Genomic DNA, 17,185 nt, shown 5'->3' on the forward strand with positions numbered 1-17,185 from the left:
AAAAAGAGAATAGGGTTAGCTACAATTATTTGAGACAAAATAGACTTTAAGGGCCAGGTGCGGTGGCTCATGCCTGTAATCCTAACATATTGGGAGGCTGAGGTGGGTGGATCACCTGAAGTCAGGAGTTAGAGACCAGACTGGCCAACATGGTGAAATCTCATCTCCACTAAACAAAAAAATTATCCAGTTGTGGTGGCGGGCACCTATAATCCCAGCTAGTCGGGAGGCTGAGGCAGGAGAGAATCACTTGAACCCAGGAGGCAGAGGTAGCAGTTAGTTGAGATCATGCCACTGCACTCCAGCCTGGGTGACAGAGTGAGACTCTGCCTCCAAAAAAAAAAAATAGACTTTAGGGAAAAAAAACTATAAAAAGAGATGAAAAACGTCATTATATAGTAATAAAGGAGTAAATACATCAAGAGGATGTAGCAATTGTAAATTTATATGTACCCAACATTATAGCACTTAAAATAAATGTACAGCAATAATTAAGACATTCAAAGGGAGACAAAGACTGCAGTGCAATAATAGGAGGAAACTTCAATATTCCACTTTCAACATTGAACAGATCATCCGGGGAGAAAATCAATAAGGATACATTGAACTTGACCTACTTTAGACCAAATGAACCTAACAGACATATGAAACATTTAACCCAACAGCAACAGAATACACATTGTTCTCAATGCACATGATACATTCTTCTGGATAGATTATATAATAGGCCACAGGCCAGGCACAATGGCTCATGCCTGTAATAACAGCACTTTGGAAGGCTGAGGTGGGAGGATCATTTGAGCCCAGCCCAGAAGTTCAAGGCCAGCCTGGGCAACATACTGAGACCCTATCTCTAAAAACATGTATGTGTGTGTGTGTGCGTATATATGTGTGTGTGTGTGTGTGTGTGTGTAATAGGTCACAGAACAAGTCTTAACAAATTTAAGAAGACTGAAATTATATCAAGTATGTTTTCCAAACACAATATTATAAAACTAGAAATCTGTAACATAAAGAACCATGGAAAATTGGTGGAATTTGCGGCTTTGGCAGATTGAAATAATGGCAGGTCCAGAAAGTGATGCGCAATACCAGTTCACTGGTATTAAAAAATATTTCAACTCTTATACTCTCACAGGTAGAATGAATTGTGTACTGGTCACATACAGAAGCATTGCTTTGATTGTCTTATATTTCAAGTTAAGGTCCAAAAAAACTCCAGCTATGAAAGCAACATAAATGGATTTTAAACTGCCTACAGTTCTTAATCTCATCTGTTAAGTTCCCATGCCTGGAGAAGCTAATGCCAACTCATCATGTGATAATTCAATTTGTACAATATATTATGAACCTGGAAAAAAAAGAACATGGAAAATTAACAAATATGTGAAAATTAAACAATATGCTCCTGAGAAAATATTAATATTAGAGCAAAGAAGAAATTAAAGAAGAAATTTTAAAATATCTTGAGACTAACAAAAATGGAGACGCAACATACCAAAACTTAAGAGATGCAGCAAAAGCAGTTCTAAGAGGAAATTTTATAGCAATAAATACTAAACCAAAAAAAAAAAAAAAAAAAGGATCTCAACAAAATAACCTAATGCTACACCTCAAGGAACTAGAAAAAGAAGAACAAACTAAGCCCAATGTTAGAAGAAGAAATGACAAAACAAAAATCAGAGCAGAAATAAATGGATTAGAGTCTAGAAAAACAATAGAAAAGATCAATGAAACAGTATTTTTGCACGCATTAACCAAATTCTCTTTATCCCCTCCTTCCCCACTCCCACTCTTCCCAGCTTCTGGTAACCATTAATTTACTCACTATCCCCATGAGATCACATTTTTTAGCTCCCACATATGAATGTGATCATGTGATATTTGTCTTTCTGTGCCTGGATTATTTCCCTTAACATAATGTGACTATAGTTTCAAGCATGTATTGTATATTTCAAAACAGCTAGACTAGAAGATTTGGAATGTTTCCAACACAAAAAATGTTAAATGTTTCAGGCAATAATTATCTGAATTACCCTGATTTGATCATTATATATTGTATGCATGTATCAAAATATCATATATACACTATACATTTGTACAATATTATGTATCAATTTTAAAAATGTAAGAAAAGATCAATGAAACTAAAAGCTAGTATTTGGTAGAGCTAAATGAAATTGACAAACTTTAGCTAGACTAACAAAAAGAAAGAAGACTCAAATAAATAAACTCATGAATGAAAGAAGGGACATTAAAACTCAAAACACAAAAATACGAAGGATAATCAGAAAAAACTATAAATAATTACACGTCAACAAAGAGGAAAACCTAGAAAAAATGGATAAATTTCTAGAAACATAAAACCTACCAAGACTGAACTAAGAAGAAATTGATTATCTGAACAGACCAATAATGAGTAGGGAGATTGAATCAGTAATAAAGTCTCCTGTCAAGAAAAAGGTCAGGACCAGATGGCTTCATGACTGAATTCCACCAAACATTTAAATAAGAACTAATACTAATCCTTCTCAAACTCTTCCAAAAAGTTGAATAGGAGAAAATACTTCCACACTCATTCTATGAGGCCAGCATCACCTTGAAACCAAAGCCAGACGGACACTACAAAAAAGAAAAACTCTACAATGCAGTATCACTGATAAACATAAATGCCAAATTCCTCAACAAATACTAGCAAACCATATTCAACAGTACATTAAAAGGGTAATTCACTGTGATCAAGTGAGATTTATCTCAGGGATGCAAGGTTGGTTCAACATATTCAAATCAGTAAATGTGATTCACCATATTAACAGAATAAAGGACAAAAACCATATGATCATCTCCATAAATGCAGAAAAAGAATTTGACAAAGTTCAACATTCTTTCATGATAAAAGCTCTCAACAAATTAGGTATAGAAAGACTGTTCCTCAACACATAAAGGAAAGCCATATATGACCAGCCCACACCTAACATCATACTCAATGGTGAAAAGTTAAAGGCTTTTCCTCTAAGAGAAGGAAAAGAGACAGATGCCCACTCTCACCACTTCTTTTCAACATAGTAATAGAAGCCCTAACCAGAGCAATTAGACAGAATAAATAAAAGGCACCCAAATAGAAAATGATAACGTGAAATTGTCTCTGTTTGCTGACGACATGAATTTATATATAGAAAATCCTGAAGATTTTGCCAAAACTGCTAGAATTGATAAATGAATTCAGTATAATCGCAGGATACAAAATCAAGTTACAAAAATTAGTAGCATCTCTATACACTAACAATGAACGTAAAAAGAAATTAAGAAAACAATCCCATTTATAATAGTATCAAAAAATACTTAGGAGTAAATTTAACCAAGGAAGTGAAATATCTATATACTGAAAACTATAAAACTTTGATGGGAAAAAATTAAAGAGGATGCAAACAAATGGAAAGATACCTTGTGTTCATGAATTATAAAAATTAATATTGTTAAGACATCCATAATACTCAAGGTGATGTACAGATTCAATGAAATCTCTATTAAAATTCTAATATCTTAACCGGGTATGGTGGCTCATGTCTGTAATGCCAGCACTTTGGGAGGCCGAGGTGGGCGGATCACTTAAGGTCAGGAGTCTGAGAACAGCCTGGCCAACATGGTGAAACCCCGTCTCTACTAAAAATGTAAAAATTAGCCAGGCATGGTGGCGGGAGCCTGTAATCCAAGCTACTTGGGAGACTGAGGCAGGAGAATTGCTCGAACCCATGAGGCGAAGGTTGCAGTGAACTGAGATCATGCCACTGCACTCCAGCCTGGGTGACAGAGTGAGACTCTGTCTCAAAAAATATATAGATATATATAATATCAGTCTTAACATAAATAGAAAAAACAATCCCTTAATTTGTATAGAACCATAAAAAAAAACTAAATAGCCAAAACGCTGTTGACCAAAAACAACAAAGCTAGCTAGAGGCATCACACTACCAGATTTCAAAATATATTATAAATCTATAGTAATTAAAACAACATGCTACTGGCATAAAAACAGACACATCAGGCCGGACATGGTGGCTCATGCCTGCAATCCCAGCACTTTGAGAGGCCGAGGCGGGTGGATCACGAGGTCAGGAGATGGAGACCATCCTGGCTAACATGGTGAAACCCCGTCTTTACTAAAAATTCAAAAAAAAAAAAAAAAAAACTTGCCAGGCGTGGTGGCACGTGCCTGTAGTCCCAGCCACTTGGGAGGCTGAGGCAGGAGAATCGCTTGAACCCAGGAGGCGGAGGTTGCAGTGAGCCGAGATCGCACCATTGCACTCCAGCCTGGGTGACAGAGCGAGACTCTGTCAAAAAAAAAAAAAAAAAAAAAAACCAGACATATCAATCAGTGGAATAAGAAAGATAGACATCCCAGAAATAAACCTATGCATCTACGGTCAATTGGTTTTGAACAAAAGTACCAAGAACATGCAATGGGTAAAGGACAGTTGCTTCAATAAATGCCACTGAAAAAACTAGACATCCACATAAAAAAGAATGAAAATGAGCCACTATCTCACTCCTTATACAAGAATCAACTCAAAATGGATTAGACTTAAACATAAAACCTGAAACTATATAACTACTAGAAGAAAACATAGGAGAAAATTTCCATGACATTGACATGAGCAGAGATTTCTTGGATATGACTCCAAAAGCACAAGTAACAAAAGCAAAATTAGACAAACAAGATTGCATCAAGCTAAAAAGCTTCTGTACTGCAAAGGAAACAATTGAGTGAGGGAAAAATCCAGGGACTGGGAGAAAATATCTGCAAATTATACATTCAATAAGAAAGTAATATCCAAAACCTACAAGGAACTCCAACTACTCAATAACAAGAAAACAAATAACCCTTTTAGAAAATGGGTAAAGGACTTGAATAAACATTTCTCAAAAGAAGACATAAAAATGGACATCAGATATATTTTAAAATGCTCAACATTTCTAATCATCAGAAAAGTACAAATCAAAACCACAAGATATCACCTCACACCTGTTAGACTATTATCAAAAAGATGAAAGATAAATGTCAGTGAGGATGTGGAGAAAAGGGAACACTAGCACACCAATGGTGATACTGTAAATTAGTACAGTCATTTTAGGAAATAGTATGAAGGTACATCAAAAAACTAAAAATAGTATTACCCACCCACAGCTCCAATAGAAAATAAAAAACAGAAGAGGGAGGATAAAATTGGCCTATACCGCCTCCTCTAATTGCAGAAACATCTGTACCACCTCCTTCAGTGGCAGAAATAGAGACCCTAATACAAAGAATTTTACACTCTGCTGCCATAGCTGGAGAGCCCTTAGGACCTTGCGCTTTTCCTATTTCTGTAAGGCCTGATCCAAATAATCCACAGCAGCTTATTCATGAACACACTCCACTAGAGTTTAAAGTTGTTGAAGGAATTAAAAGCAAGTGTGGCAAATAATGGTGTAAAGAGCCCATTCACCTTAGGATTGTTAGAATTTGTGTTTGGTGCTTTGCGTCTTTTACCCTTTGATGTGAAACACTTGGCGCAAACTTGCTTGTCCACTAGTGCATATCTGACATGGAATTTAAATTGGCAAGAAATGTGTGCAGACCAGGCTAAACAGAACCGTGTTGCTGGACACGCAGACATTACAGAGGATACGCTACAGCTATCAGTCCCTGTCTTAAGCAGGCAGCATTAGAAGGAGAGCTCTTAACATGCTCAGTAATGCAAAATCAGCAAGGCAATCAGGTGTATGTTTATAAAAAGATAAGAAAAAGACATTAGAAGTCGAAACCACTTGGCCAAGCAGGCGGTGGGCAGAAAAAAAGGCTCAGCGGCAGAAAAGTTTGCAGCAACCAAGCCGACAAGGTCCGCCCAGGCCGGCAGCATCCCCCACCCCACCGGCAAAGGAGGGAGTGAGTGGAGCAGACACAGGCAAAGCCTAAGCAAGTACAACGCGGCTGCCGCCCAAGACCTGCAACCGCTGCCCTCTGGCTCTGAGGGCAGCCCATAGCAAAATTTCATGTGTTACATCCCAGGCTATGATTGTTTGCTAATATTTTAGTAAAATGTAAGAAATTGAAAAACCTCTTTTCTAATAATGGCCACTATTGTTATCGCTCTCCTACCCTTGACGTAGCTTTCCAAATTCAATTTAATTAAAACAGTAACCTCTAAAGGGAGAGAGATTACAGAGGGCCCATGAATTAGTTAAAGAGTAATTAAAAGCTAAGCATGTAAAACCACACATTACCCTTTAAAAGAGAACTTTAAACCTAATTAAATGATATTTGTTAAATTAGAAGGTAAAAATGTCGTGTCCTTCTCAGAAAGTGAAGAAAAGTTGTATGTAAGTGTACTGAAAATTCATGCATGAATGACTGTCTTAACTCACTGATTACAGATAGTCTTTGATTTGTACTTGCTAAGAGAGTCCTAAATTGAGTTCCCCAGCTAGTGAGTCACTGTTTTCAAGACTGTTTGCCAGATTAAAGTCCATAAACTTGGTCAGCCTGAAAACTCAATTACAAGATTTAAGCTATTCTGCCTGTGGCTTTAAGCACATGGTTAAAGTATATTATTTCAGTCTCTGCTTCTAGAGATGCTTTCAGATTTTCTTTTTAAACTTCTTGTTACTTATTTCAGCTTGCCATCTTAATAATTAATGCAGTCATTTGCTAAGTTATGACCCTGATATCATCAGGATTCCTTTAAGTAAAAGGCAATTCAAAGCGGTATTGCACTCCCCCATACCTAATGTTTTAACACTGTTTACTGATGGGTCTGGTAAATATGGAAAAGCGGCAGTCTAGTAGAGACCACATAATTCAATCACTCAATCTGAGTTTACTAGCACTCACAGAGCTAAGGTTACTCTGTTTATTTATCAAAGAACTTTTACAACCTTAAGCTCGCTCTGGACTTTCCAGCCTTATGTTGCAAATATAACCGTCAATTAATGGGGTCAAGACTTACAGCATGGGATATGAGACTTACAAATGAAAACTTTGATAATCCAGTATTTAAAATGTTGAAGAACATGTGATATCACAGTGGGAAAGGTTTGGGGAGGTTTCTACAGTGAAATCCTAACCCGATATCAGTAACTGGAAAAACAGATAGAAAAGCGCTAGGAGGTCAGGATTTCTGATGGGGGTCATTGATATTTCTCCTCCGCCCACTGCCTTACCATTAGAATGGCTTAGTGACAAACCTGTATGGGTGGATCAATGGCCCCTAACACAGGAGAAGCTAGATCAGCTTCATCTGTTGGCAAAAGAGCAACTGAATGCAGGAAATATAGAAAAGTCAGTTAGCTCCTGGAATTCACCGGTATTTGTTGTCCCAAAAAGGTCCAAAAACAATAATGATCTCTGGGGTTTCAGCTCAACGCTCAGAGCTAATTGCAGTCATTCAGGTTTTATAGCTCACAGATTCAGATCCTATCAACATTGTCTATGATTCAGCTTATGTTGTGAATGTAGCCAGTCACATAGAAATTGCTACAGTTAAAAGTACACTAGACCCAGAACTGCTTAATTTTTTTCACTTATTCTCATATGCTGCATGCTACATGTTAAACAGGTGAGACAGTTGGTCATGTACAGCAACACTGTCTGTCATCATTTGCTCATATGGGGATACCTAAATAATTAAAAACTGACAATGGACCTGCTTATACTAGTCATGCTTTTCAAAATTTCTTGCGCTTTGGGCTATAACCCATAAAACAGGAATTCTTTATAATCCTAGAGGACAAGGCATTATAGAACAGGCACAACGAATATTAAAACGGATGTTGAAAAGACAAAAAGGGGGTAAAGGAGGCCAACTACCACCTCAATCAAAACTACATTTAGCCTTATTTACTTTAAATTTTTTGACTCCTGGTACGGATGGTAAGACTCCAGCAGAAAGACATTGCCAAGTGTTAGAGGAAAAGAGGAAAGTTTATTAGAAAGTGTTATGGAAATCCCCGGAAGAAGGACAATGGAAAGGTCCAGTGGATTTACTGACGTGGGGAAGAGGGTATGCTTGTGTTTTTACAGGAGATGAACAAGCCATGTGGGTGCCCTCACGGTGCATGCAACCATGGAATGGGAAACTGGAGGAACCGAGGGTGGCCCACTATAGGCCCGGTCCCTCCGGTACGAGCCATGAGTCAGCTGAGCCTGAGTGCAAAGATGGACAGAAGGCCGACTGGAGTCATGACACAGTTCTAATATTAGACTTGTAAAGAATATCACCACTTAATTTACAGTTTGTGTTTTTAATTCTTATGTCTTTTTAGCAGCTAAGAAGGACCAGCTCCAGTTAAACAATACCCGATTGACCTGTAAATCTTGTCAGTTATATCACTGCATTAATCATAGCACATTGCAAACACATAATATCTCTACTTTGATGATTTTAGGTAGCATCCCTGGGCTATGGATTCCTGTTAATCTATCTGAGCCTTGAGCTGCCACACCTGCTTTGCATTTTATGAAACTTCTTCTAACTCTGCTTACTTATTGTGTCCATAGAGCCTTAGGCATGATAATTTTTGCTATTGTTTCCTTGGTCACACTAATAACTTCTATTGTGATATCTTCTGTAGCTTTGCATAGTTCTGTTCAAACAGCTCAGTACATGGAGAACTGGACATGTACAGCTAACCAAGCATGGCTACTTCAGAATAAAATTAACACTGAGTTACAAACTGCAGTGCCAATGTTGAAATCCACGGTTCTATGGTTAGGGGAACAAGTACAAACCTTGCAATTGCAGCAGTAATTGCGTTGTCATTTTAATCACACTCATATTTGTGTAATCAACTTAGAATACAACCAAAGTGAGTATCCGTGGGACCTTGTGAAAGCCCATTTGCAGGGAGCTTTCACATCCAACATCACCTTTGATATTGGTGAATTACAAAACAAAATTCTTGATTTAAATAGGCAAACTCAAGAGTTTCAGCCTTCTTTAGAAGACTGGACCGAATTCCAGCAGGGCCTGGAGAGCCCCAACCCTTGGACCTATCTAAAGCACCACATTAACATCTTATATGTAGTTCTTGGAATAATGTTGTTTTGTCTCTTCTTTTTATAGTCTGTAAAATCAGATGGACCACCAATCAGAGAATGAGAGCTGCCCAGCCTGGCCTTACATTCTTCCAATTAATTCATAAACAGAAAGGGGGAATATGTAGGGAGCCGAAGGCCTGTGGGACATGACCAACTCAGCATTCCACTGGAGGCTATATGATCAAACAGCAAACTGTTTATCATGAATGCAGGATGTGAGCAAACTCAGGACTGCTCCTGCTGACAGAAGGTTTGCTGGAGGCAATCACTCCCTGGCGCCAAAGTTATCTACTGTGACATCTAGAGCCTGTTGATCGAGGAATGCAGTCTTGCAAGCCTACTCCGGACTGAGCAGCTGACCCTTTCTTCCACCCCCTTTCTCACTATCTCTTTTGCCTAATAAATACAGAGGGCTGTGTAAAGCTCAGGGCCCTTGTCCAGTAGAGGCAAGGCGCCCCCCGATCCCTCCTTCCAAATATACTCTTTTGTCTCATGTCTTTTATTCCCACATTTGCCCCGCTTTGTTCAGTCCCCCTAAGTCCATGCGGGTTATATAGTGGCACCCCGAGCAGCGACAGAATCGGGTGCTCAACATTACTTGACTAGACTTCTCAGGTATATCTCTTTTCCGTTCAGAAAACTAGAGTTTTGATTTGTTTATCAACTGTGATTTTGTTTTATAATATGCTAATTTCTCATTTTAGACTTATTATTTTGTTTTCTCTAGATTTTTTCCCCTAACTCTTTGAGACTGATGCTTATTTTTTGTTTGTATACAAAGGAATGCATTGAAGGATTTTGAACTATCTCTTAAGTTCAAATATGTTCAAATCCCATCCATTTTGATGTGTGGCAGTCTTGTTTTCTAAGTAGTTTACAAATGTGTTTTAAATTTCTGGTTCAATAATTAAGAGTCTTTAAAAAAAAAACCACAATAAGATACCATCTCACATCAGTCAGAATGGCGATTATTAAAAAGTCAAGAAAAAACAGATGCTGGTGAGGCTGTGGAGAAACAGGAACACTTTTACACTGTTGGTGGAAATGTAAATTAGTTCAGCCATTGTGGTAGACAGTGTGGTGATTCCTCAAAGACCAGAACCAGAAATACCATTTGACTCAGCAATCCCATTACTGGGTATATACCCAAAGGAATATAAATAATTATATTATAAAGATACATACATGTATATGATCATTGCAGCACTATTTACAATAGCAAATACATGGAATCAACCCAAACGCCCATCAATGATAGACTGGATAAAGAAAATGTAGTACATATACACCATGGAATACTATGCAGCCATAAAAAGGAACACGATCATGTCATTTGCAGGGACATGGATGGAGCTGGAAGCCATTATTCTCAGCAAACTAATGCAGGAACAGAAAACCAAACACTGCATATTCTCACTTATAAGTGGGAGCTGAACAATGAGAATACATAGACACAGGGTAGGGAAAAACGCACACTGGGACCTGTTTGTGGGGGTCGAGGGAGGGAAAAATAGCTAATGCATGCTGGTCTTAATACCTAGGTGATGGGTTGATAGGTGCAGTAAATCACCACGGGACACATTTACCTATGTAACAAACCTGCATATCCTGAATGTGTATCCCAGAACTTAAAATAAAAATTTAAAAACTTAAAAACAACAAAAGTAATGAAATCAGTATGCTGAAGAGATATCTGCACTACCATGTTCAATGCAGCATTCTTCACAATACCCAAGATATGGAAACAACCTAAGTGTCTACCAACAGAAGAATTAATTTTTAACAGTGATATATATGCACAATGGAATACCATTCAGCTCTTTAAAAACAGGAAATTCTGTCATTTGCAACAACATGGATGAATCTAGAGGACATTATGTGAAATAAGCAAGGCACAGAGAGACAAATACTGTATGATCTCACTTATATAAGGAATCTAAAAAGTCAAACTCATAGAAGTAGAGAATAGAGTGGTGTTTGCCAGAGGCTGGGGAAGAAAGAGGTGAATGGGGAAAGAGGAGACATTGGTCAATTGGTACAAAGGCACAATTAGGAGAAAAATTCTGGTGTTATATTGAACGGCAAGGTGACTATAATTAATATTGTAATGTATATTTCAAAATATCTAAAAGAGAGGATTTTAAATGTTCTCACACAAAGAAATGATAAATATTTAAGATTATAGATACACTAATTACCTGATTTGATCATTTCACAATGTATACAAGTATTGAAACATCACCTTGTACCCCACAAATATATATAATTACTATTCATCAATTAAAAATAAAATAAAACTTAAAAAAACAAATTAACATCACCAGCAATAAGACAAATCAACATCATATATTTTCTGATATGATGCATTGAGAAGATACAACATGTCCTCTGTAGTATTATCATCAAAAATGCATAACTTTAATCTAATCATAAGATTCAATCAATCCAAACTGAGGAACACTCAACAATAAAAGTAGTAAGTGGAATTCAAAGATGGCTCCCAAGTTTCCCTTTCTCTAGTGTCAACCCCTCTTTTTTAGTGTGGTTGTAACCTTTAAATATGATGAGATAATCAATGTCTTGATTAGGTTACATTTTACGGCAAAGGTGATGAAATAGTAACTATTATAATAATGTTACATTATACAAGAATCTCCCATAGCAGACTAGAGATTTATCTGCTGGCTTCCAAGAAGTAAGCTGCTATATTGTGAGAGGTACACATGACTAGGACCTGATGGAAGCATCTAAAAACAGAGCAAACCCTTGACAATAGCAAAAAAAAAAAAAAAAGTAAGACTGCAGTCCTCAAACTGTTAGAACTATATTCTGCCAACAACCAGCGAATCTGGAAGGGGATCCCAAGCCTCAGGTAAGATCACAGCCTCAGGTGACATTTTGATTTCAGCCCACTGGTACCTGGAGCAGAGAACTCAGCTAATGCATACCTGGACTTTTGAGCCATGAAAGCTGTGAGGTAATAAATTTGTGTTGTTTGCAGCCTCTAAATTTTTGGTAGTTTTATGCAGCAATAGAAAATAATACAATAAATGACACACACTCTCCAAAACTTTCAAGGTCATGAAAGACAAGGAAAGATTGAAGGCCTGTCACAGATTAAAAGAGAATAAAGAGAAGTGACAACTAAAGGCAATGTGAGATCCTGAGTTACACCTTGGGACAGAAAAATACATTAGTTGTATAACTGGTGAAATGTAAATAAAGTGTGTAGTTTAATTTAACATATTGTACCATGTTAATTTCCAATTTTTTATAATTATACTATGGTTATGTAAGTTATTAACATTAGGGAAAAAAGGGTGAGGGGAAATGAAAATTTTTATCTCCTTTTTGAAATTTATCTGGACTATAACATTATTTTAGTAATAAAGAGTTTAAAAATAAAACCTGGATGGTGGGAGGCCAAGGAGGGCAGATCACCTGAGGTCAGGAGTTCAAGACCAGCCTGGCCAAGATAGTGAAACCCCATCTCTACTAAAAATACAAAAATTAGCTGGGTGTGGTGGCGGACGCCTGTAATCCCAGCTACTAGGGTGGCTGAGGCAGGCGAATCGCTTGCACCCGAGAAAGAGAGGTTGCAGTGAGCCCGGATCGCACCACTACACTCCCGCCTGGGCAACAGAGCAAGACTCCATCTCAGAAAAAAAAGAAAAAAGAAAACCTGAATGGATGATCAGGAGGCTGAGGGCCAGTGGCCTCAATAAAAAGACATAGTTTCCTGGTCCAGTTTCTCGACCTGAACCAACGTTCAGAGCCACCATAAACTGAAACGGGACTGGGTCCCCAGGAGGAGAGATTTGTAACATCATGGCAAGTATACATGGTAATGATTTTTTCAGTCCTTCTCCAAAGGGTCCTACATCCATTTACTTGAGTAATTGTGCACTGAAGAAAGAAGAATACTCAAACAAGTCAAGGACTTTTAGTCACAGTGTCTGTGTTAATATTGATACTCAGATACCCAACTGGCTTCCTGGCTTTCCTATCTAGTATGATTGCCCCTTCTCCTAAGAGCAGTGAAGAGGAAGAGCAAAAGGATGAAGAAGTTCTTCAGGGAGAACAAGGAGATTTTAATGATAATGATACCGAACCAGAAAATCTGGGTCACAGGCCTCTCCTCATGGATTCTGAAGATGAGGAAGAAGAGGAGAAACGTAGCTCTGATTCTGATTATGAGCAGGCTAAAGCAAAGTACAGTGATATGAGCCCTGTCTACAGAGACAAATCTGGCAGTGGACCAACCCAAGATATTAATACAATACTCCTCACCTCAGCCCAATTGTCCTCTGATGTTGGAGTGGAGACTCCTAAACAGGAGTTCGATATATTTGGCGCCGTCCCCTTCTTTGCAGTGTGTGCTCAACAGCCCCAGCAAGAAAAGAATGAAAAGAGCCTCCCTCAACACAGGTTTCCTGCTGCGGGACTCCAGCAGGAGGAATTTGATGTATTCACAAAGGCGCCTTTTAGCAAGAAGGTGAATGTACAAGAATGCCATGCGGTGGGGCCTGAGACACATCCCAAAAGCATAGATATATTTGACTTCACTCCATTTCAGCCCTTCCTCACATCAACAAGTAAAAGTGAAAGCAACGAGGACCTTTTTGGGCTTGTGCCCTTTGAGGAAATAACGGGGAGCCAGCAGCAAAAAGTCAAACAGCGCAGCTTACAGAAACTGTCCTCTCGCCAAAGGCGCACAAAGCAGGATATGTCCAAAAGTAATGGGAAGCGGCATCATGGCACGCCAACTAGCAAAAAGAAGACTTTGAAGCCTACCTACCGCACTCCAGAGAGGGCTCGCAGGCACAAAAAAGTGGGTCGCCGAGTCTCTCAAACCAGCAATGAATTTTTAACCATCTCAGACTCCAAGGAGAACATTGGTGCCGCAGTGACTGATGGGAACGATAGGGGGAACGTCTTACAAGTCGAGGAGAGTCTGTTGGACCCCTTTGGTGCCAAGCCCTTCCATCCTCCAGACCTGTCATGGCACCCTCTACATCAGGGCCTGAATGACATCCGTGCTGATCACAATACTGTCCTGCCTAAGCAGCCAAGGCAAAATTCACTACATGGGTCATTCCACAGTGCAGATGTATTGACAATGGATGATTTTGGTGCCATGCCCTTTACAGAACTTGTGGTGCAAAGCATCACTCCACAGCAGTCCCAACAGTCCCAACCAGTCGAATTAGACCCATTTGGTGCTGCCCCATTTCCTTCTAAACAGTAGATACTTCTGATGGATTACTGGCATTAACTCCTGTTTCAAAAAAGTATGAATAGTTTTATGAATTTGAAAAAAAATTGAATGGCTGTTTATGTCGTTCGTTCTTAAAGATCAATCAGAACAGGTGATTTTTAAAAAACCAAATAGAAAAATGAAGTATCTCTACAGGGTAGTAACTTGATGCCTCTTCCAAGCAGGAGAAAAGGGAGCTAAATTGCCAGCTCTAACTAAGGGTTTCTGCTACTGACCTCACAACACAGAAATGCAAGTGTGGTACTTCCAGTGAAAGCACATGGCATCCTTCCAGGTGTGTAACCACTCAGGAGGGACAGTAAAACTGTTATTTTTAATATCAGAATGTCATTTTTGTGTGCATATCCCTAAAATTAGGGTTATTTGTACATACACTAGTTACGTTTGTGAATTTTTTAAAGATCTCTTCTAATTTCCATGCAGTTAAAAACAATCTAGTTCTCTTAAAGCATTAGAAAGTTATTATCTGGAGAGTGCAGAGATTTCACTCCATACACCTTTCTCCACAAAGCAGAACCAGAAGTAACTGGCTATTGTGCCTAAAACTATTTCATTTTAAAAACAAGTGCCATTAATATGGAATATCTAATGATAAGTACATGAAATAACGTGTATATTAATTAGCTCAATTTAGCTATTCCACAATTTACATATTTCAAAACAATGTTATACATGATAAATATATATAATTTTTGTCAATTAAAACATAAATTTTAAAAATGGACTATCGCATAGAAGCCTAGAACAAAAATATAAAGAGAAATATCTGACATTCAAAAAGAAATGATAAGCAGAAAAAATGATATAGAAGAAAAAATTCACTACTTTAGAAACACTTTATATTGTTTATGAATGGCTTCTTGCCCCAAATTTTTATTAACATGGCCCTAATAAAGCAGATTATTGGAAAAAATTGGGAGTGAGGACAAGGGTTATATAAAAATTTTATTTTAGGAAGAAAATATGTAGGAGAAACTGAATTTTCAGGACATTTACAGTGTGAAATCATGTTGCATTTAATAATGTACTTTATTAGCAACTTCACCAAATATTCCCCAAGTCATAAGCAACAATTATTTTTATTAGGTTTGGGGGGTGGAGTAGTTTTAATAAAGTGCACCGAACGGTGACATCCACAAAGCCTTATAGGCAGGATTCATGCATCCTGCTGCAAGTACCTCTGCACGAATAAATTAGATCCTAAAATGCATATAAGGTGGACTAGCATCTTAACTCTGCTAGTTGATCGTATCTTCACTGAAAAGAACCCAGCTACCAATTGCCTTTTTTTAACACCACAAATGCTAATTAGAAACTTGAGATTTTATAGAAATTATTTAATGATAGAGATTACATATGTGAATTAATGTGAATATAGTATCTGTGCTTCCTGTGTCTATAAATATTTTAAGTTATAATTAACTGTCCTGCACTATCAGATTAACATTTGGAAGTTTCTAGAACAGTTAATGCTATTTACAGAAAGGAGTGGAAACTCATCAACTGGCACTCTCTTTGATTTTTGTATTTTAAATTAACTCTCTTTGAACCCAATTAAAGTATATTTTATGAGTAATTTTGTTAGGCATCTCTTAATTATAGTGCCTCAATGGGATAAGATATTTGCCTATTTTCACAGTTCTGAACTTGGAAAGAAGCAAAGTATATGTAAATAAACCACATATTTGTCTTTTTATTGCTTTTTTCCCTCTTTTATATGCTAAATCAAATATAAATTTGTGGATAGGGAAGCAATATGTGAATCACAATGTAGCAGAGGCAGACCAAGCATTACATTATTACTTAGAGTTGTACTTTTAGAGCTGGACTGCACCAATTACTTGTCCTCATGCCAAAGGCAAATATATTTGCAACTTTTTTTTTTCATTTCTCAGGTTGATTAATACTGCTAATGCAAATGCTCAAGTAGATGTTTAAAAACTTTACAAAATAGATTCAAGGAATACTTTCTTTTAAAAGTGAAGACTTGATGATTACACATAGTAAATTCATGAACTACAGTAGGTTTGTATCAAACAGAATAACTTTTTAAATGAAAATCTTTTGAGGTGTGCACAATATGCTTCTTATTTTAGTCCTTGCTCTTTGCTAGATCTCATGAGTTTCATCATTTAGAAAAGGGGTAGGGGATTAACTAGTGTGGTCTCCTTCAGATGTAAACATGAAATACCTAGCGTTTTACTTGCTTCTCAATACACTGAATAATTTTAAATGATTCAGACACTGATGTAGACCCTTTGGCTTATAATGTTGGATAAATTCTGAGGAAACAACTCTGACAGCTTAAAATATTTACATTCTTATGTTATAACACAGCACAGTAACTTTCTTCTTTCAAGATTGTAGCTCAGAGAAAAGACACAGGATTCCATTGGGGGTTCAAAGGGATAGAAATGGAGAGATTCCTTTGTGTTGAAGTAGAGGCATTTTCCTAAAAAGTATATATTTATACTTTGCATTTTCATTCATCATCCCCCAGAATCATGGTCAAAGTGTAGGTCACTCCACACAGCTGATGCTCAGGTCATTGCATTATGAGAATTATGAGAATAAAGCTCTCAAGGTATGTGAAAGTGCTTAACACAGTACCTGGCATACAGCACTCAATAAAAGTTTGGCTCTATTATGGGATGTTCAAATTCTGGTTTAAGAATGTAAGAAAGGTTATATATATATACCACTAAGCAAATATAAATATATATGTATATATATAGCAAAGACCATATATATATATATGGGGTTTTTTCCCTGATAATATTTGGGTGTCCCCTGTGCTTCTTTAGGATGTAGTTATAACTCTCAATGAGAAC

General features: G+C 37.5%; 2 protein-coding genes across 2 annotated transcripts; both read left to right on the forward strand.

Annotated features, from left to right (window-relative positions):
• The first annotated feature begins 1,037 nt into the window (after positions 1-1,037).
• On the forward strand, positions 1,038-1,366 carry LOC107971010 (ATP synthase membrane subunit K, mitochondrial-like). The gene has a single exon (XM_054677028.1). It carries the CDS (start codon positions 1,063-1,065, stop codon positions 1,237-1,239), a length of 177 nt encoding a protein of 58 aa, XP_054533003.1. The 5' UTR covers positions 1,038-1,062; the 3' UTR covers positions 1,240-1,366.
• Positions 1,367-10,539: 9,173 nt separating this feature from the next.
• Positions 10,540-16,918, forward strand: LOC473669 (putative BMP-2-inducible kinase-like protein). The gene has a single exon (XM_063804674.1). The coding sequence runs from the start codon at positions 13,089-13,091 to the stop codon at positions 14,322-14,324; it is 1,236 nt and encodes a 411-aa protein (XP_063660744.1). The 5' UTR covers positions 10,540-13,088; the 3' UTR covers positions 14,325-16,918.
• The last annotated feature ends 267 nt before the right edge of the window (positions 16,919-17,185 follow it).

The sequence above is a fragment of the Pan troglodytes genome, chromosome X (genome assembly GCF_028858775.2).
Source record: "Pan troglodytes isolate AG18354 chromosome X, NHGRI_mPanTro3-v2.0_pri, whole genome shotgun sequence".
Lineage (NCBI taxonomy): Eukaryota > Metazoa > Chordata > Mammalia > Primates > Hominidae > Pan > Pan troglodytes.